Raw genomic sequence first — 21,911 nt, 5'->3', positions numbered from 1 at the left:
TGAATCAATTTACTTATAAACGCATGTGTATTTTGGCACTTTATTCCGTACAAACACGCAAATACATACGTACGATTAGAATGTACGAATTATTCCAACTGCATCTTTCGTAATCGACGTTATTGCGGGAACAACCGACTGTCCGAGTCCCATCGCGGGAGGAACGGGCCGGTTCGTTGATCGTGCACGGATGTTTATCGATTCTAGTTTGTACATGATTTCGCGTAACGATAACGTCGAGACGAGCGTCTCGACGGTACGACGACGAGTCGATAAATGCACTGTCTGTCGCGGAGTTTCCGGTGAACGGCGAACATTGAACCTCGAACGTCGAAACTTTTCGCCCTCTAAACGGTTTTCGCCCACACGGCCAGAACGTACGACTCGATCTCGCACTCGTTCGTCCCTCTTTGGATTCGAAAGAAACCGTCCTCGCCCCAGTCGACGCCCCAGGAGTTCGCGACCCTCTGGAACAAAAAAGATTACGGGGGATTTAAGGTAAAAATAGTAATCATCGCTTGGGATCTATAGAATGGCGGAGAGATCGAATTCGAGTCCAAGAACCTCTTTGCTTTAATTTTATTTCGTACCAAAGCGTTGAGAACAGGTGAAGCTTACCCAGAATTTAACCGATCCGCCCCCGTAAGATGATTCCTCTCCCCATCCGATTATCCTCACCGAATGGTATCCAGACTCGTAACGTTCCGCGATTGCCGAGTGTCTGTACACTCCCGACTTGTACGAGAAGAAGTCTTGATAGACTCTCATGGTGGCTGCGAACATAGTCAATATATCCGGTACAGTACAAGAGAGATCAACGCACGGATGGACAAGATTCTTATTCGAGTAAAAGAGAGTAAACAATTTCAGTCATAAAATCGAATATTTATAACCGTGCCTGGTTTTGGTTCCTCGTGAACTAATATTTGAAGCATAAAGTTGTTCCGATCGATAGGAGGAAAGTTATTCTTGGTAGCATCGTTATAAAATACAATGCTATGTTGTCTAATAATAAATCAGCGAGTTCACAGTCGTATTATTAATGGAGCGAAAGAACCTTAAGGCTAATATTAAAAATGACCCGTCAAAACTAATTAAACGCGACGCAGAAATATATGGCCAAGAAATTCTTAACGCGAATGTTGTTGAAGAGATAACAGATTGAAACAAGTGTCGAACACGTGGCGCGGGAATTCCATAGGAAAAACAAGGGCAAGACAAACCGGAAGCCACGTGAAACCATAACGCAAGATACTATTATAAAAAGAAAGGTCTCTTTTTACCAACCAAGTGGGTCAACTTTATGTTTCGAATATAACTTGTTGCCCTGACGAGGGCTCCGGAACTAGGACTACATTGGTCTTAAAAGATAATTCAAATTAATCTCGTTCCTATCCTTAAGCTGGACACGAAAAAGTTACCTTGTACAGGGCCTGACGTTAGGATCTCTTGCATGATGTCGGTCTCGTTGCTCAAACGATAGGCTGGCCCGACTTTGTACAGTTCCGTTCGAAGAGGATTCGTCGCGGCGGGGCATCCTGCGCCCCTCAAGTTCGTTCTCTTCCGCAGCTTACAATGATCAGTCGAACCCCTCCACGGGTAGCATGATTCGTCTACCAAGCTAGAAACAACGCGCGATTAACAGCCTCATTAACAATAACTTGCGAGACGCAGTCATTTTTAGTCGCATCGAGCAATAACGATAAACACGGTACAAAATATTTGTTAATAAAGGCGACGCTGTTCCGTTAGATCCAACTAAGCCATCTTGTCATATTGTAATGGAATTTATTGGTAAATTTATCAACAAATTACCCGAACTTCCGCACGAACATCCAAGCTCTGTCCAAGTAGCCACCGTTGCAGCCCTGCTGGCCCCGATTGTTGCACGAGAGCAAGTGCTGGACACTGAGATCGACGCTGTCGGCGCCTTTGCTCATGATGGCGAATCTGTCGGACGCGACTTGCACGGCGGATATCGCCCAAGATGCTCCGCACCATCCCTGGTCCACGACTCTGGTGATCTGATCGAGCCACCTGGAGTTGGCGTCGAATTCCCGCGGCAACGAATCCGGTTCGTAAATTCGCCTAACAGGGTTCATCCTGTGGACCTTCGACGACAAATTGCAATGAATATTCAACCGTCACGAGTATTAGGACAATCAGCCCTCTTGAAACTCGACATTCTAGGTCTCTTTTTGCTGTTTTATCCTAACGCTTACCGATCGCGAGGGATTCAGAGTACCCAAACGAAGCTGTACGCCTTCCTTGAGCGTTCTGCCCCAAAATTCCGTGTAATTCGCAGCTCTCCAACCCAGGGCCTCACTTCCAATATTGATTTCGTCTATCAGATCCCGTTCCTGGAGGCAACGGTTCTCCTCGCAGAGTACTTCCGCGCGTTCGCCCACCGAGGAACATTGACTAAAAATCGAGCAAAACGAGCGTGAAGATAATTGTCTCGAACGCTGGAACACGATCAATGGAGAATTTAAGGGAATTATCTACCATGTGTTGCAGTTGACTTTTAAGGTTTGACCGTGGTTGTACACCCTTCCCTGGAACAAGCATCCTGAAACGTCGGAATCGATTAGACGGTTTCGAACGGTCGCGCAGAGTCGTCGACTCTAACCGAATAGAGTTTCGTCAACTACGAACGTCTGATTTCTCCAAGGGGCGGCTTGATTTCCATCCCCTTGCAATGGCTCCAGTAATCCGGGCAGCAATCCTCCTCTCTGTACCGGTCGCAGAATTCGTCGCAGTAGCATAGCGTGGTGAGGATCGGCTCGCTGCAATCGTCCTGGCGTCCTGAACAACAATCGCCCCGCGGATACTTCCTGGCGCAATACGGCCCAACCGGAAGTCCCGTGAGATCCGGTATGCCTCTCACCATCGACAGCAACAGGACGAAGACGATCGTCGCTAGACTTTCGCACGATCTCATCTTCGACGAGCTTGATTCTGCAATGAATTTTGTTTTCGATTAGCGAACACGATCTGAACAGATATGAAATTGAAACTTTCGTGGACGGTGGTCAAAATAAACAAAATTACTATCACTATCGTGCTATACGTTGAATCGTTCAGCGAGGAGATTGCAATTCATAGAAGTCGAGTTTGATTTTGCAATGGATTTAGTTTGCAATTAGCGAACACGATCTAAACGATCAGATACAAAATTACACTTTCGTGGTCAAAATAAACAAAATTACTATTACTATTGCTATCGTCCTATACGTCGAATCGTTCAGCGAGGAGATTGCAATTCATAGAAGTCGAGTTTGATTTTGCAATGGATTTAGTTTGCAATTAGCGAACACGATCTAAACGATCAGATACAAAATTACACTTTCGTGGTCAAAATAAACAAAATTACTATTACTATTGCTATCGTCCTATACGTCGAATCGTTCAGCGAGGAGATTGCAATTCATAGAAGTCGAGTTTGATTTTGCAACGGATTTAGTTTGCGATTAGCGAACCCGATCTAAACAGATATAAAATTGAAACTTTCGTGGACGGTGGTCAAAATAAACAAAATTACTATTACTATTGCTATCGTCCTATACGTCGAATCGTTCAGCGATGAGACTGCGATTCATAGAAGTCGAGGGTGTTGGCATAGCTGTGACACGTTAACATTCATAGGTCTATCAATCTTGTGAGAGACATACCTTAGGAATTTATGTTGTACACTCTCGAGCAGCTTAGTGCGACACAATTGCAAAGCGTTCCAAGCCTGGGATGCATATTCAAAGTACGGAAGAACCAACGGGGCGTATAAGATCCGTTCGACACTCTCTGTTCGCGGAACTATTGTACCATCGTTTTTCAACGTGCTCTCGCTTTCGAAAATGGAAACGAGTCGGTCGCGATTGAAATTCGTACGGAATACGCGGTTGGAAACAATGTCGGGGCTCGCGTAACTCTTTCGAGTTCCCGTTACATTTTATTCAGCCTTCGTCCAGGCGTGCTCGATACTCGGTGGATTCGGCAACAGCTGGCATCGTACGTCGACGACGGTGCCAAAATGCGCGACCGATCAAAGAGTCATCCTGTCTCGTTTGGAATCGCGTCAAAGCGTGTCTCTCTCTGGTTCTCGCTAAATGTCACGTGCGTAATATGTCGTTCGCCGCAAGGTTCCCGTAACAAGACGGAGGAAGTAGACCGTGTTGACCGTGGTACGGCATCTTGTGCAACGTGCTCGTCGAGGGTCGAGCCGTTCCTTCTCAAAATCGCTAAACTCGAATAGTTCGCGTCCATGCACGGAATTTCAAATTTAACGATCGAAATTGATAGAAAAAAAGGCTGTTCCGCTAATAGCGTCGCTACCATAAAACCGCAATTTATGGACGAAGAGACGGATTCCTCTCAAATGGGGGGAACGTCTCTCAGAGGTATGCTTCATAGCGCCTTGCAGTCGATACGTCGATCGGAGCTCTATGAGCGGTCGTTATCGGACACATTATAATATTAATGGAATGTGCCAGACTGGAACGTATCGACGTCTTCGGTTTTTTGACCTCGACTCAAACCATCGTAAACTACCGCGTTTCGATCACTTTCACGCACGGTCAAACATCCGACTACGACACGCGATAATCGCTTACACGATACTAAATAGAAATACAGTAAAATTCCGATTGTTCGGAATACTCGGGACTGAGGCAATGCTACATATAAAGTGATAAAAATGAGGAATTGTACCATTTTTATGGAGTTTTCCTCTCTTTACGGGGTCAAGGAACAACATTTTGGGTTTTCTTAGAATTTCTATATATTCTATAAAATTCTATATACAATATATTCTATAAAATCCCCCAATCCATCCGGAAATTATGATCTTTCAAAGGAGATATTTCTGGCCATAGAATTCGGTAAAGAATTTTTTTTCTCAAAAGTGGGTAGGATTTCGGGGGTATGTCTATTCACCAAAAATAATTGTAATTGACCCCTGCAACTAAATGTAATTTTTTCAGAATGATTTGAAATTATTTTTTTTCGCGATAAAATTCTGTCAGTAGCAGAATGGCACAAAGATAGAGCACTCGAAAATTAGGTTTCGATCTACCCCTAGGCTCCGTGGAGACTCTGAGCACGAAAGGAAGAGTCTTTGCTCTCATTATGCCTATCGTTCGTCAAAGTGTTCCGCGACCCGGAGAATTCGTTTGCTACTCGCTGAACGAACCGACGCGAATCGCGTAACAAATCGAGACGGCTCCAATATAACTTAGCATACACGTACGAAGCGAACAAAACGATGTTCTTGACCCGTTTCGTTTCATTAGGGATAAACCGACGTCGCAGCCGTGATACGATTACGCTCGCATCTGCCCACGTCTCGGTAGTTAAAAGTGTAACGTCTCGCAAAGGATGAACGATCTACCCTTCTCCGGTATCGAGTCTCTCCTGATCTAGAACTCTCCTCTCGATCACGTACTCCACGAAGTCTATTTCATCCTGGCTACGGTGTCTCTGGCGGAGCCATTTTGATTAAACTTGTTGTTTCTTCTAACGCGTAACAAATTAACGAATTATCGAGTACTCTTCTCGAGAGAAAGAACCAGACTGCCTTGCACGTAGTGCGGAATGGCAGACAAGGTTGAGAGGTAGCAAGCAATTATCTAACGTCGTAATGATTAAAGCGTAGACCGCAGTATCGCTATTGAATGTATACATTTACTAATTGAAGAATTATTACTCTCTTACATGTATACTTTAATTGGCGAAATTAGTGAATGTGTACACTCATCGATGAAGCGTGATCGAATACAGCTTACGCGATTAATTGGTACTCAAGGTCCACAAGATAAAGGCCTTTTATTAACAAGTATCTTCTCGAAACACCCTATTTCTTATTTTCGTATTTTCGTTTGATAATTTTGGTATTTCCGGGCTCTGCAATTACTATGTTTCAGTTTTAACAAATCGTGATGTCAAGTTTGTATTTCGTACGATGATTTGTTTTCAAAATATACGTCTTCGAAAATGAGTCATTTTATCATCCAACAAACTAGAACCCCGACTTAATGCTCCCCGATAAATCAAAGCGTGCGTGTTCTTGAAACTCTGAACAAGAATTTCGGAGACACGCTTCTGTTGCCAATATACTAATGCGCCAGTCATTATTCTCCTAAAATTTGTATTACTATTTATTAATTTCTATATACTATATATTTGAATTTAATTATAGTAGCGTGTAAATGCACTGTGTTCTACAAAATGTGATTCATTTGCTTCGTAACTCTTTATTCAAATGATTTATGAGTGATATGACCGAGCAAGAAAAAAAGTCAACATTATGAGTGTTAGCCGAAAGAATGATTCAGTCGATCGGATCTCTAGAGTCCTAGATCTATATGGATCTCGTTGAGGCATATATTCTTAAATTATTTAAATTATTTCTTTTTTAATGACTTTTTGAAAATTTTCTCGATCGCAATACTTTTCTCTTTTATAGGTCAGGAAGTAAAAATACAAAGTCTGCCAAGACTCAACAATTTTGCAACGGTTCTAAATTAAGCGTTTTCAGTAGTGGTTCCTAATTATGGTCAAGGATAGACAAACTGACCTACTCTACCTGGCGTTATTCTCAGAAACGGTATATTTATTTATTCATTGATATCAACAGACTGAGACCTTTAAGCATGGTATAATTAATAATGATTTACGAGAGATTCCCAGATCCACGGATCTATATGGGTCCGGTGTCGCGTAGAGCGGATAATTTAAAACAAAAGAATGCAAGATCTGCCAGGATTCTATGTTCTCGCAACGATGCTAAATTAAGCATTTTCAGCAGTGGTTCATAATTATGGTCAAGGATAGACATGCATTGACCTACTCTGCCTGTTGCTATATCTTCAGAAATTTATGTTGCACTCTTTCCAAGAGTATTTTAATGCAGAGGGAAGTTAAACGGATGACGCATATACCAAGCAACGTCTTACGAACGCGAAAGATAATAATCTAAATGTACATACCTCCTTGACATCACCTGTTACTCGAACAAGAATCGAGCCTGGGTGTAATACATCAAGGTCGGTCCTCTCATTTAGTAAAGAAAGCAATTGTTTCATTTACACGGAAATACCATTGAATCAATACGACGCGCTGATCGCGTGACGAAACAGTTTTTATGAATTTCCGGGGCTTGAAAAGTGTTATAATACAAGCTTAGGTTCTTGAGACAATTATAAAGAATTTCTACTGTGAACAACTACTATAAAGAATCGAAATTTCTAACTATATTAGGCTTTGAAACGATTTCGGAATATTAAGTTTGCATGTGAGTTAATATATACAACTATATAAGTATATCCTGTTAATCTTGTTAGGATACTACGTACGCTTGACGCCAAGGATGAAATTACTCAATGAATGTAGTCAATGGATAACTATGCAATCTTTTTACAACTCCGATTGAGATGAACGCTTCGCCGAACAATTCGCTACGATGAATCAGAGAACCGGTATCGAGCCACTTCGATCGCTCCTAGTTCGATTCGATAACCTTGTGTAGCCATTGAGAACCGATCGAATCGATAAAAACTAACGATGGGTCTAACGCCATATCGATATCACCGGGGCAGACGAATAGTCTCGAAAATATTGGCGATCTATATTTTCGATAATCGAAATTCGACTCCTCTTATTGTTCTTTTCTCTTTTTCATTCTCGTTACGTGAATCGTTGATCGATCACGTTCGCAACATCTTTTTCATTGAACGTCGTTATTATCGATCCACGAGGCAATTCGAGGAAAAATGCGATACACACCTAACGCTCCAATCTATAATTGGATCGCGCCGTCATATGTTTCCGGCTCGAATTCTTTAGAATTTGAACAATCTTTGCACGCTTTTCTCAAACTTTGAGTCACAGCGAGCATCCAAAAGCGTCAAAAGTAAAACGAGCTTCAATTTGCGTCGAAATTAATTCCTTCAAGAGCTCTTGGCGCTGTTCATTCGTCGCAACGTACACCAACGTAGTTATTAATCTCGTCGCTGCTATTGTTGCTGACTTTGCATCTTTCGTAACAAGGAAACATGGGAATCTTCTGCTACTTGATCGTATCAGCATCTTCGGTTGCCCTGCAGAAGAGTCGGGAGTATTTTTTATTCTTTGTACGCTTGATCGACACATTGCATACTGCATAAACATTGTATAAATTATTTAATATGCAAATAAATTATTATCTTCACAAAATACTCTTTCGTTGGAACGATTCTTCTCTCTGCGTAGTACGCACTGTTTGAACGAGGTTTACGAACCGAATCTGCAGGTTCCATAATGGTTCCAATGATGTCACTCATACATCTGGAACAGTTTTAGAGAACCCGTCAGAATTAATTTCGGTAGGACTATACACTCGACATTGCCAATTTCGTAGACCTACAAGTACAAAATAAAGAAAAAAATGAGAAGTGATAGGAAACTGACCGTTTCGTAACATACGAAGCTATTTTTAAGATGGAAAAAAAAAAATGGAATTTGAGACGGGTGAGGCTTATTTGAAACTGCATTCGACAGATGATCGTCGAATACTAACTTTGCACATAGAATGGTCGACGTGAAGCCTCGAAGAACCGTATTTCTTATCTGTGAGCGCCGTAAATTGGAAAACTTGACGTTTATATTTTTTTTTCATTTATTCCACGTAAATGGCCCGTTGGGGAAAAACAGCATAATAAGTAGCATGCCGCGGTAGCGAGCATGATGTCATCCGATTACGATACCGAAGCAACCACCGCTGACGAGTAGAATTCCATTTGACCCGTTTCGAAAAGAACGTACCTTTTCGGGTTACGAATAACTGCGACGATTCGAAATTCCGGGCAAACACGCCTAATCTAAACGGGTCTATCGCCATCCGTTCGTAAGGCATTCTTCGCTACTACGAGGCTTGCTTACCAAGCGAGATCGATAAACACAATGACATAACGCGAGAGATATCAAAGTTTGCGTCAACGCCTACGACAGCTGGCTCGTCTTTCGACGCGCAATAATTAAAATTCCAATTACCCTTTCAAATAGATTAACTATCGATCGGGAAATACGCAGAAACGGACTGGTAGCGTTCGATCGTTACCGCGATCTTCGATCAGGAAGGATTTACGGAAGTGTCGGAAGGCTATCGAATCGATAAAATGATTCAGTGTACTGTTTAAACAATAATCATTTTACGCGCGAAAGGCTGGGTGGCTACGAAAGGATTGAAAACAAATTAACTTAATTTTCAGATGTCACGGCAGTTTTTGAAGCATTTCCATTTGAAATTTTATATTTTTGCAAACGATTTTCAATTTACCGGTGAGTATAAGGTGTATTATGTAAGAGCCATTCACTAATTAAACAAGTCTTAAGGAATATCTCGCTGAAGCCAGTAATTATCAGGAAGACCTAATTTCTGGGTACTGTCTCTCAAATTTGATTTTAAAATATCTAAATATTTATAGCGGTCCACTACTCTATCAATGAAATGCAAACCCTCAATGGATCTCATATTTTTCTGCTCTTTTTCTCTGTAAATATTAAATTTTCCAAATTAAGTAAGGTTCGATACGAAGTTGATCAATTTTTAGTTGTTATCTAACAGCCAAATTTGAGTTCTACACAACGTGGACCGAATCGACTTCTTTTTTAAACACACATACGCCTGTGTGCCAATAATTTTGTGGCTCGTTGTATGCCATCGTTCGAATACTTTCGTGTGGTAAGGTCAAGGCCGGTCGGGGAATTCTCCCCTAATCTGAATAATCACCAGATTTGGCATCGAAAGTCGATACCAAGTATACGCGAGCATCGCTACCTATAACTTATAATTATAGCGATGCGTACGCGATCGGTGGCTGTTTTAAAAATGACTCGATCGACGAAAAGAGTTTCGAGAAGGAGGTTACCAGCATCGTATATTTTTAAGTGGGTGTTGAATGCTTCAGGGCCGAGGGGTTTCGTTTACAGTAAAAACGAATGGGCATTCGGATAGACACCCCCGTTCGATATTCCGAAATGCGCTTATTTTTATAGCCCAAGCTTCAAGTCGGGATGCTGAACAGAATATCGAACGTTCCAACTTTCCCCGATATTCGATCGCGACAAGAAGAAGAAACAACTCAGGGCAGATAATACTCGCCAAATAAAAGGAAAAAAAACCACAATAAACGTGAATTGAAAAAACCATCCAGAGTGGTTCATCTCTGAAAGAAGATCAAACGTTCTTTGGGGAAAAGATACAGTTGGGGTATATACAGGAAAGTAGAATTTTCCAAACAGCCCTATTTTTAGATTTATGGTTTCGAAACATCGCAAACTTTCGGGCTGGAGTTTCGCGAAACTGAACGTTGTTAGGTCACGAGCGAACTCTACTTTTAATTTGATGAAATTGGACCTCCGTTGACTCGGTCCCGTTCGCGGATCCCTCTGAATCGCGAAACGACAAATAATCCCGATCTCGTAAAAAGTTCGAGATCCCAGATCCCGCTGCGTTTCTTTGAGATTCGTAATAAACAGCGTAACGTTTAATGTTCTCGCGCCTTGCAAACACGCGCCCACCTCCTTGTCCACCCCGCGCGCGTTTTTCCTCTTCTTTTAATCTGTTTATCGCACGGCGCGCCAATGCTTATACGCGATCTTTCAAATTGTTCGCGCTAAAAATAAAGCAAACGTCATATTAACACGTATGCGCCCGCTGGCCCAAATTCCGAACGCTCTTACCGCGTTATGGATATGATTGTAACTTGTTTATTTATGGTTACGCGTGTCCCGGGATACGGAATCGCGAGAAATATCGCGATTGCCGGGATTTTCATATTTACATTGCTCGTAACGCGACACTCGAGACAGGAACGAAAAGAGCGCATTGTCTATGAGAGCGTCATGCTATAATTCTTCTCAACTTTATAGTTTATTTTTTTTTTACAGAACGTTACGAAGTATAAACTTCCGTCCTTCGATTTATCAAGACCGCCTCGGATACACGTTTTAAAACGAATAATAAACTAACTTTATCTCGAATCGGACTGCAGAATCGTCGTATGAAATTTCAAACTGGAACAGATAGCGGCGCCAAACGAAGCGTCGAATACGAACGTTACGCGCGACGAATTATTTTTCTGCGACCGCGTTCCGTAAAAACTGACGCTCGTTTTGCATTGCACGCGCAAATGTGCGCGAAAAACACGCATTTCGTTCGTTAAAATACTTCGAACCTTTGCATTCAAGCTGCTCGGAGTTTTCTGCGTTAGAAAGGTTGGGGGTGAAATGCAATATTTTAATTCGAGGCGTTTTTTTGGAGGAAAACTAGTTAGTTTCAGTTGCTCAAAACTAGGTATTCACGTTACATATACTTGTTAATTCTCGATATTGTATACAGAAGGTCAGTACTTCTAAACAGAAACAGATATTGTAGTATGGGAACACCACGTGTCCACTAACAATTACGTCCTATTTTTAGTTTTCGCGCGTTAACAATTAATCAGCCGCGACATATTATCTTTCCATTTTCAGCCAAGGCGCCTTCGAACACATTTTATCTGCGTTTTAAACTCGTATTCTCGCGTGGAACGACCACGGTACTACGTGTTCCATCAATTATCGGGCAACCTGTCCGATCCACGTGCTGAAAACTTGCTTGTCACTTACTTGTGGTCCGTTAAAAGGGGTGTCCTGGCGTTCGTTCGATGGGGGTGGGAAGGGGAGGCTAATTTCTTCGTCGAATATCCGTTACCATCTGCCACGTACTTACGTCCACGACGGCGAGTTTTCGATAATTCTTCGATGCACGCGTCTTTTTTTACGCTCGAACGCGACGGGGGTAGGTCGAGGATTCGTAATACCGAAAGGGTGGCGCGCGATACGAGAACGAAACTGATGTTTTTTAAGCGAGAAATGTTCGCAACGCAAGGCACGCGTGGAGCACGAGATTCTGTAATATCGGAATCACGGTCGTTTCGCGATCGTCAAAGATAAGAAGGGAATCAGCCCGGTGCTGGCGGCTCGGAAGCACGAGCCTAACTGGTCCGCGACCACGCTAAGTAAACGCGAGGTAAACGCGGGAGTGTCGTACGTGTCTCGCGGTTCATCGCGATTCGGTTCTGCTCGGTTCGAATGTATCGCGCATCGAGTATCGCGTTTCTTTGCTCTCTGCTATTTACCGGATCTCCTTGCTGCTTCTTTCCACGAGATTCGTCATTCCTCGGATATGCAAAGGTCTCCCGATTAGACTCATCGTCGAGCTTGACGCAACGATGGGCAAAATTTTATTCGTGAATGCGGTATGGCAGCCCAATCGTTTGTTTGTTTGCAGGTACACTGATACTACCAACTATCCGAACGCTGACATCTGTAACATTCAATCAAATATGTACATAATCTGATATATGTAACAAGGTCGTATGAGTGCATTAGCGAAATTAGAAAATAATTCGTACAATACATTTGTGGTGAATATGTAACAGCATTCGTAAAAGTATTCGAGAAAATCGCAGAATGTAAACAAACATTGCATAGTTTGCTGGTGATCTGTCCAAAGGAGCTAAAAATTTATGAAAATTAAAGTAGAAATAAAAAGTTACGAGAACCCTAGGTCTGACAGAACTTATGGGAATCGACGATCATAAATTACACTTGAACAGTGGTTCAATGGACAAAACCCGACTCGTCGCACTTGTCTACTTTAGAAAATTGGAACCGTTGGGTTGAACGAAATAACAAGAAAATTTCTAATCTAATAAAAGGAAATTTAGTCGCCGGATGAGTTTACGAAACATCTGCACGCTGACGTTTTAAAAGAAACAACGTAGCCCGAGAACAGATTTAGGGATTCTGAAACGTGGTCGTAAGTGTTACACACATAAATTACATATTCGAGTCACGGTATTTAGATGATCTAGTTTGGATCTATAAAAAGTCGATAGAAAGCAAGATGTATCGCTCGAGTGTCTTTGGGGAACGTTAAATTAGCTTTCTCAAACAACTGTGGACATTTAATACGACATAAATCTCGCGGTCGAATAACAAAACGTTCGAGAATCTTGTGCAAACAAATTTATAAAATCAATTTAAACGTTTTGACTGATAATTTGTGTCTTTTGCGATACTATGAGCAGAAATGTTAACGAAGAGAATTGTACAAAATTATAAGCTAGGAAATAATTTTTCAAACAATTTTAAAAGCGTTTTTTATATTGGGTAATTCTGATATGCTTTTTATATATGGGTAAGTATTATTATATGCTGGAGATAATCCAATAAAAACTCTTACATTTCGCATCTTTTTAACCTGATTCTTTAACGAGCGATTTGTGTCACGTTCATGATAACGCTCTTGTAACGCGTTGAAATATCAACGATCTAATCTTTCGCTTGAAAATTAATTGCTATTTTAAATGTCCACAGTCGATTGAAGGATATCTATTTTTACGTCCTTGGAAAAACCTTTGAGAAACATACACCGACTTTTTATAGATCTAAACTAGATCATCCAAATACCATAATTCAGAAATCTGTTCTCAGGGTATATTTTCTTGAAACGTCAGCGTACAGATGTTTTGTAAGCTCGTTTTTAGATTAAATCTCTTCCGTTAACAAAATCGTTTACAATGGAAGAGGCTTTTGTTTATTGTTAATACGCGTAAAATATGTTCAACAACGTTTCTTACATTTCTACGCAACGTAAGTGATTAAAATGAGCAGTCCAAGATATAATTGCTCAAATTATAAAATAATATTAATGAAAAAAAAAAGATGGGCTCGTCCGGGATTTGAACCCGGGACCTCTCGCACCCTAAGCGAGAATCATACCCCTAGACCAACGAGCCATCGGTGAAAGAACTTTTTAAAATATCAAATATAAATCCAACCTCGACACTATCTTTCGATTCTTAAAATTTAAAACGACATATATTGTCATATCGATACATTATATGACAATTGTTACCTCAACTAGTGATATACATTTAAAATAACTATCAGCTCTCTTAACACTGAACGATATAAAATTCAATGTTTCTTTCTAGATTGGAACACACACTCAAATTAATATTCACGAATACTACAATTAGATTAGATAGTTTTTTACATGCTTTAACGATTTGCAATTATAATTACACAGCAATTGGACGATAATTACCATGTTATCGCATGCAATCGTGTCGTAGCAAATGGAATCAAATTACAATTCTGTTCGACTCTGAATAAAATATACGTATACCATCGAATAGTCGCGAAGATTTCAGTTTTAAAGAAATTCTCTAATGAGATTTCCTAATTTTCTACTGTTAAAAACTAAATGACGCTCTTGGATGCATTTCGTATGGATTATGCGCTCATTTTATACGTAATAAAATTTTATTAACAATCGATATCGACAGTTTAGAGAGCACAGATACATTCTGTAAGGAACAGATATCAACCTGGCGCCGTGGCTTAGTTGGTTAAAGCGCCTGTCTAGTAAACAGGAGATCGAGGGTTCGAATCCCTCCGGGGCCTACATCATTTTTTTTTCTACCCTTATAATTTTCTTCGTCAGTTTCTCACTACCTACAAGAAGGCTAAATTAAATGCATTTATATTAATATATATATACGATTTATACAGATTCGTAAATTCTTTTGGTATTACGTACAGTCATGTCGAACGATAACACGCGAAGTGCAATCACGTTCTATCTCAAAGTCAAATGGCTAAGCAATCAAATACAGTCTCCACTATGTGAACTTCTATTATCTGAACGTTCTACTATTACGAATGCTCGTAATTTTGTTATACGAAAGAATATGATCTTGTGATGCGTCCTTCCTATTGTTGAAACATTCTTTTATAACGATTAAAATTAATCCGATCCAGATAATGTAGGAAAATTTTTATCTATAGGAAATGTGTTTCGTATGAATCTACAAATCTATATTTGTAACTATTACAAACAGGACATCCTTTGTCGAACGATTAAAAGGCAATTACCAAATCCTTCCGCTGAAGAATTATCGGCTTACCTCATACATTGCTGATCGCATAGGAGTTCCGCTTTTGTGGCTTTGTTACGCAGAAATGGGCAAAATTCTTAAGTAAATTAAAACGTTGAATAACGTGTAAAAAGGATAAACGACTTTTTGTGCGTTTCGTGTTGCGCAAAAATTACTATTTAAATTGCAGAATTAAATATTTCCCGACGAATAAATACACATTTAAGCAGTTAATCGAGTAAACATCGTTGATAAAATCCGATGTCTGTTGATTTTATTCATCATTTATTATTCCAAGAAACTGTTGCTCATCTCTGGTAGTACGCAACCAAAAATGGTCGTCCCTAATTGAACGTGATCAAATTAATACTAAGCTAAAGCCCAAGACTGTTTTACTTAAAATGTCGAATAAACGATATTTTTACCGAGGAAGCCCTCCATTAAGCACGTTTGCGTGATCGATACAGAAACGATACTCTATGGTAACGAAGCGTTTGAGTAAACGTCCTGTTCAGCGATAAAATTTCGAACCTCTTGGACTGCACATCTAGAACTCTAGGACTCTAAAAGTATCGTCATTACGTAGAAACATGGGGAATACAGAGAGCAACGTAGCGAGTGGAGTGAAAAAACAGACGGATGCCGGATCTATCTTGCTGTATAAATTGATCGACTTGAAAGGTACAGTGAGTCAGAGAATTATTGGCACAAACAACAATTTTATAGAGAGGGGATAGGAACTGCACAACATTAAAAAGACAGTTTTTTCTACCGCGGTTCTATGCGTACCTATTTCGACCAAAAAAGAGTAATAAAATCGTTTCAGAGAATTGTATTTGTATTTTACCTTATCGATTTCCAAGCGTAAACAAGCGTCTGATGACTGATAGGCCACTCCCCAGAGACAAAAAGTCCACTCAAGAATGCAATAATTACAAGTAAACGCTGTATCGCAATAGCGGGTGCATTTGAATCCGAATGGAACTTCTAATTATTGCATTTTTAAAAGGATCGAGCCTATCACGGACGACAGCGTAAATCGAGCTTGTCGGAAAGCGGATATTGAAGATGACCGTTTGGGGGTTCACGAACAGGAGGTGGTCTATTGGTGGACATGATGAAAAGAGCCACGCAGACCAAACAATATGCCGAGCTGGACCACGCTCTGAGGACAAAAGTGGAGCCGTATTTGTACAACAAAGGAAAAGGTAAATGGATTCCAATCGAGAAGCTGGTTTTGCTGCGGAACAAAGATCGACCGAAACACAAAATGGTAAAAAAGTCTCGTCGGACATCCTGGAGCGTTCGTTACTTTTTACACGTTCGACGATCGCGTTTCAGCTACCGCCGTTAAAGGCTATGGAGAATCCAAGCGATTACGACATAGACAAGGACATGGGCGACGAGGAAGTCGACGAGACGACTATAGGTAATGAGAACTATAGCAGAGTCACTGGCGCGGTCAGAAATTCACCAAAGGGGGGAGTAATTGAAAATTAAAAACGGGGTTCCCTAGATTTTCTCAGGCGATTATACGTACAGAATTAAAATTACTATTTTCATTAAGTTTCGAATTATGTAAATAAAAGGTTTCGAGTGCCCCATCCTTGAAAAATCTATGGCGCCCCGCTTTTTTCCTCTCTGAGCCGTGTAGGTTGTTCTGTGTGACAGATACGAGCAAATACAGATTAGTCTGCTGGAGTTTGAGTCAAAGAGGCGCGGTCGGTGAAACGATTCTACATTTGTGCATGTTACACGCGACTGCTATCCACATCGACCTGGCAAAACGTTTATTGCGCTTTTATCCGAAGCTCATCAACGATATTTACATCAGCGACGAATACTATGGCGAGTGCTCAGTTTCCTTTCATTTATCCGGCGATTACTGTACCTCGTACGCTAGTCTGAACCTTTTCTCTGCCCTCCAACAGGCGAGAACGCGTTGCATATCGCGATAGTAAACGAAGATCCATCGTTGGTGAAGTTCTTACTGGACAGTGGCGCGGACGTTCACGAGAGATGCGTGGGGAACTTTATGTGCCCAGAAGATCAGAAAGCATCGAGGGTGGACAGCGTAGATCACGAATGGGTATCCGTGGCGCCGGAAACGAATTACGATGGGTAATATAACGCTTTTTCGCTTATACCGACGACTTAACTCCTAACAGGGCGCTAGAATACTCTCTTAAAAACATCGTGTTTGTTTTGTTCAAACAAAACACCTAAAAAGAACAACTGCTAACATTATGACGCAAAGGTTAAAGAATTTCTGAAAAAGGTACCAGATTCGTTGTCTGTTCGAGTAGGTACGTCTATTGGGGCGAATATCCTTTGAGTTTCGCGGCGTGTTTGGGCCAGGAGGAATGTTACAGACTGATGCTAGCGAGGGGCGCGGACCCTGATAAGCAAGACACAAACGGCAACACAGTTTTGCACATGTTGGTGATCTACGAAAAAATGGTACATGATTAAAAAGACCAGACCTCTGACAAAGAGGAGAGAATGAATGACGAGTTCCTTTTGCAACGCAAGGCTTCGTTCGACATGGCGTACGAAGTTGGCGCGTCCCTGTCGCTGAGGAACGCCCAGCATCTAACACCGTTGACGTTATCGGCGAAATTAGCCCGGATCGACATGTTCTTCCACATCCTGAACATCGAGAGGGAAATTTACTGGCAGATAGGGAGCATCACTTGCGCGGCGTACCCCCTATCGCAAATCGACACCATCGACGTCACCACGGGCAACATCAGTCACAATTCTGCCCTGAACCTGGTGGTTTTCGGCGTAAGTTGATAATAGAAACTTCGCGTATGATTATAGTTTCAACCCTAATTCTTTTCCCCCTGTTTAGGAGAAGGACGAACACTTGGAGCTGATGGACGGCATCCTGATCGACCTGCTCAACGCGAAATGGAACACCTTTGTGAAATCTCGATTTTACCGTCAGTTCTTCCTTTTCTGTTTCTACTTTGTCCTGTCGTTGATCAGTTTCACCCTTCGTCCGGGACCCTCGCCAGTTACATCCGGCGAGACTACGAATGCAACTGACGCGTCCATCATGTCATCAACGACACCTAGTTCAGATCTTCCTTCCAACTCTACCCGAGAAATCTCGAAAAGTTATCCAAACTCCAACCTTTCCCAATTGATCGAGAGGGCCTTCACCGCCAGCCTGATCGCGAACCTTAAATCCTCCTTAAACGTAACACCGACCTACTTCGAGAAACTGAAGCGCGACATTCTGGCGGATATAACGTCCACGTTGAGGAACGTTTGGTCGACGGACGGGAATGGGAACGAACTTGTTAACAACTCCTACGAAATGCCTTCTGGTACCAGCGAACACGTGTACCAAAGTAAAAACGATACGGCGACGGATTATCTTAGAGTCACGATCAACAACAGCCTACTCGTCGCGAAGAACTTGCTGCTCGATGATGTCGCGTTGCCCGGTAGCAACGACAAGAATAACTGGTGGGTTGCGTCGCGTTGCAACGACTTTTTGCACGAAGAAATAATGATTAATTTGTTTGGCGTCCGCGTATTCATGAGCGATTGAGGAAGACGTTTGTTCGAACTCAGGTGGAGCGACCTGACCGAGGAGTGCAGACTGATGCAGCTGGCCACGTTCTCGGGAAAGATTCGCCTAACGGCAGAAATGCTGATGGAAGTCGCGGCTCTGCTCTACATTATTGCAGCGCTGCGGGAGGCCCGGTTTCTGGGTCTTAATATGTTCATTGAGAATCTGGTAGGACGATCATTAATTTCGCAGAATCGGTAGGTTCGTTCGGGGACAAAAAAATGTGGATACTAACGTTGTTTCCAGATGACCGCCCCGTCGCGAGTTATGTTCCTCTTCTCCTGTTGCATATTGTTAACTTTCCCGTTTCTGCGACTGTCTTGCGAGGACGAAGTCGAGGACATGTTAGCTGTCGTCGTGATGCTAACCACTGCACCCTATTTCCTGTTCTTCTGCAGAGGTTTCAAGACGGTTGGTCCTTTCGTCGTGATGATCTACAGAATGATCATGGGGGATCTCATCCGTTTCGTTTCCATCTATTCGGTGTTCGTGATGGGATTCTCTCAGGGTGAGGACTTTGTCGTACTATCGATCATCCGTTGCATGAAAGCTCGCAGAGATTCTGAAAAGCATCGTAAAATTGAGATATCCGATATATGCTCGTGCCTTTTGGGTAAAAGGATGATCCTCGAGCAAACCAAAGGAAGTTCGACGTGGCCTAAACGAATCTCAAGACGGTCCAAACAACTTTCCAACGGATTCTCCTTCCATTTTTCTCCTACCGCCTGATTTCGTTCCGTTTTTACGATCGCTTCGCTCCCTTGGCCTGAAACTTTTGGCACGTGATTGCAGATACATCGCGTCTCATTTTATTCGCATCACGAATATAAATAGCACCGAGATCGATTCGGTAAAGTCCACCCATCCGGTTGCTCGATCGAACGACCACATTATCGCCGATGCAAACAACGATTAACGATCGATCGACAGGATCGACGCGGCGGCGGCGCGGCGAATATTCCGCGAGGCGCCCCGAGCCGCCAGTTTCTTTTTCTTTTTCTTTTTTTTTTTGGAGTCATTAGCCAAATTATGACGACATCGAGGAGACGATGCCACTTCGCGTTATGACCTAATCGTCTGTTTTGCCGCATCAGATGCGACATTGACACAGATTATTGCACTGGAAGCTCGTCCAACGTGAAACAGTCGTCTGCTACGAGCAGAGGCACTACGCCAAGATCTTACAAAGTTATCTACAGCAGCAGGCAAAAGTTTCGAACGACATTTTTTTGTAGATAGCCGCACAATATCATCGATACTAATTAGTAAACAATTCGTAGTTGGTCTCATACTCTACTTATGCTCGACCTAACAACTTCCAAAACATAAACAGTATTGAATATATACAAATTTAAGTGGAACACACGCAACGAGATGTTAGACTAATTAATTTAATTAGCTCTGAAATTCTGGCGTCACTTTTAATTGTATGGTAAAGCTTTGTCAGAGCTTGTCTCCCTCGCAATATTATGTAATCAAATTGTTCTATCAACGTCATTCCAACCATGTTGCATTAAGATATTATCGCGTGTTTGGGCAGGTGTTTCAAGAACTTTATTGCAGTTGTGCAATAACCAACTCTTTGTTGATAAGAATTACGTTTCCGTTTGTTGGCGACGTAGAAGTTGGAAGTATTTGAAATTCTCATTTTGATGACATTCGTTTCGAGATTAATAAACTCTTGACTAGTATGTTATATGAAAATTAAAAAAACGTTTACCCTATAAAAGTTCTGGGGTTAGTGTCATGGGATTCATCACGGTCCTTTTATTAGAAAGTAGCTTCACTTTCTCCAATCCGTGACCAGATCCTTTAGTACAAATATTTATCATATTCCACGAAGCATCGATGACCGTCGGGTCATTGACACCTTGCATGGGGTCCTTCGGGCCATTTAACACTAGATTACCATATTTAAAATTGCAGAACGCGTAAATATTATTTTTTAACAACTTATGTTGAACTTGTTTGGTGCAATGAATACATATTCTAATTAAAAGAAAAATCGTATTTTAAGATAATCGTTAACATGAAAGGTATCAATAAACAATCAATGCCCGTAAATCTAGTGTTAAATCGCTGTCGAATCTATACCTCAATGGCACCTTTATTTTCCCGGCTCCTTGCAGTACAATATTCTTAAGAAACGGCCTACATCGCTAAATATGTTGTCCTCGACGCGTGTGTCTTCTTTCTTAATTAAACGTTCACGCTAAAATACATCATTGTTACCCGTTAAGTAAAACATATGTTGGGAGTTCAGTTTTATACACTTGTTTTAATTTTATAGAGATAAATATGTACCGTGATCTACCATTTCTTCATCTTGCAGCCTATTACATTATATTTCTATCGTTCGACAATCCCAATACACCGGAAGGAGTCGACGATTCGATAAGCAATCCGATGCCATCGCCGATGGAGAGCGTGATGGCTATGTTTTTAATGAGCATGACGAACTTCGGTGATTACTACGGTGCGTTCGAACGAACGCAACATGAGATGGAAGGCAAGGTACATGTATACTTTGCCCTTCAACAATTTTATGTTATTTCTCTGTTGCATCCCATCGTGTTTACATATATGACATTTTGAGTAAAACACACACGCGTGTCTATGCAAACTTATCTTGATAATTGTTACGCGCTGTATCAGTGATAAATTTTTGCCTTTATCAATTTGATAAAATTGTTTTAAAACACAAAATAAATATTAGACATACAGGAAGTAATATATTTACATACATATGTATTATTTGTACTATTATTATTATTTTAGTAAGCTTACCATCGCATTCTATTAGCACCTACCAACAATTCACGCGAACGCTAATTCTATTTATAGTTCCTGTTCGTTGTGTACATGGCGATCGTAGCGATTTTGCTTGTAAACATGTTGATCGCTATGATGGGGAACACGTATCAGAAAATCGCTGAAACTAGGAACGAATGGCAGAGACAAGTACTTTTTTCCTTCTCTTTTCTCGTACCCTATCATCTAATCATATTTTTATTAATATATGCGTTGCAGTGGGCACGCATAGTGTTGGTAGTAGAAAGAGGAGTAAGTCCAAAGGAAAGGCTGAAAAAGCTAACGGATTATTCGCAGCCAATGTCCGACGGTCGCAGAGCATTGGTACTTCGTTTATATCAATCGGTAAATAATACCTAATCATCGCGTTAAAATGTTGATGAGCACGAAACAATTGAACGATACGCACGTTTCAGGAAGAGGATAAAGAAGAAATGAAAGAAATTTTGGAAATGAAGAGGACGCACGATAAATTATTCAAGAAAAGGCAAGCCAAACTGGCGAAGGAAAAAGTCATCGCGTCTGAAGATAATGTTATTTTGTAATTCAATGTCTGT

General features: G+C 41.3%; 2 protein-coding genes and 2 non-coding genes across 6 annotated transcripts; 2 read left to right on the top strand and 2 right to left on the bottom strand.

Annotated features, from left to right (window-relative positions):
• Nucleotides 1-26: 26 nt before the first annotated feature.
• On the bottom strand, nt 27-12,103 carry LOC122397374 (tubulointerstitial nephritis antigen-like). Of its 3 annotated transcripts, none has more exons than XM_043396505.1 (8): nt 11,641-12,103; nt 2,656-2,958; nt 2,506-2,569; nt 2,223-2,421; nt 1,816-2,111; nt 1,422-1,621; nt 619-773; nt 27-467 (listed from the first exon to the last, which is right to left on the bottom strand). In XM_043396505.1, the coding sequence occupies exons 2-8, from the start codon at nt 2,939-2,941 to the stop codon at nt 348-350; spliced, it is 1,320 nt and encodes a 439-aa protein (XP_043252440.1). In that variant the 5' UTR covers nt 2,942-2,958; nt 11,641-12,103; the 3' UTR covers nt 27-347. The 3 variants fall into 3 exon arrangements, with proteins under 3 accessions (XP_043252440.1, XP_043252457.1, XP_043252449.1); XM_043396522.1 differs by lacking the exon at nt 11,641-12,103 and adding an exon at nt 7,777-8,056; XM_043396514.1 differs by lacking the exon at nt 11,641-12,103 and adding an exon at nt 3,672-4,449.
• Nucleotides 12,104-13,745: 1,642 nt separating this feature from the next.
• On the bottom strand, nt 13,746-13,817 carry Trnap-agg. Its single transcript has one exon. It is a non-coding gene; the product is annotated as a tRNA-Pro (tRNA).
• Nucleotides 13,818-14,413: 596 nt separating this feature from the next.
• On the top strand, nt 14,414-14,487 carry Trnat-agu. The gene has a single exon. It is a non-coding gene; the product is annotated as a tRNA-Thr (tRNA).
• A 1,063-nt stretch (nt 14,488-15,550) lies between these two features.
• Nucleotides 15,551-21,899, top strand: LOC122402782 (transient receptor potential cation channel subfamily V member 5). The gene is made up of 14 exons (XM_043405914.1): nt 15,551-15,641; nt 16,055-16,233; nt 16,302-16,389; nt 16,632-16,808; nt 16,892-17,081; nt 17,267-17,420; nt 17,493-17,747; nt 17,815-18,437; nt 18,546-18,711; nt 18,790-19,051; nt 20,876-21,057; nt 21,388-21,504; nt 21,574-21,699; nt 21,771-21,899. Exons 1-14 carry the CDS (start codon nt 15,551-15,553, stop codon nt 21,897-21,899), a joined length of 2,739 nt encoding a protein of 912 aa, XP_043261849.1.
• The last annotated feature ends 12 nt before the right edge of the window (nt 21,900-21,911 follow it).

The sequence above is a fragment of the Colletes gigas genome, unplaced genomic scaffold (assembly GCF_013123115.1).
Source record: "Colletes gigas isolate AHSC1104 unplaced genomic scaffold, ASM1312311v1 Colletes_gigas_Sc00001, whole genome shotgun sequence".
NCBI lineage: Eukaryota > Metazoa > Arthropoda > Insecta > Hymenoptera > Colletidae > Colletes > Colletes gigas.
Note: the sequence above shows the minus strand (reverse complement) of the source record. Positions and strands in the feature narration are given on the sequence as shown.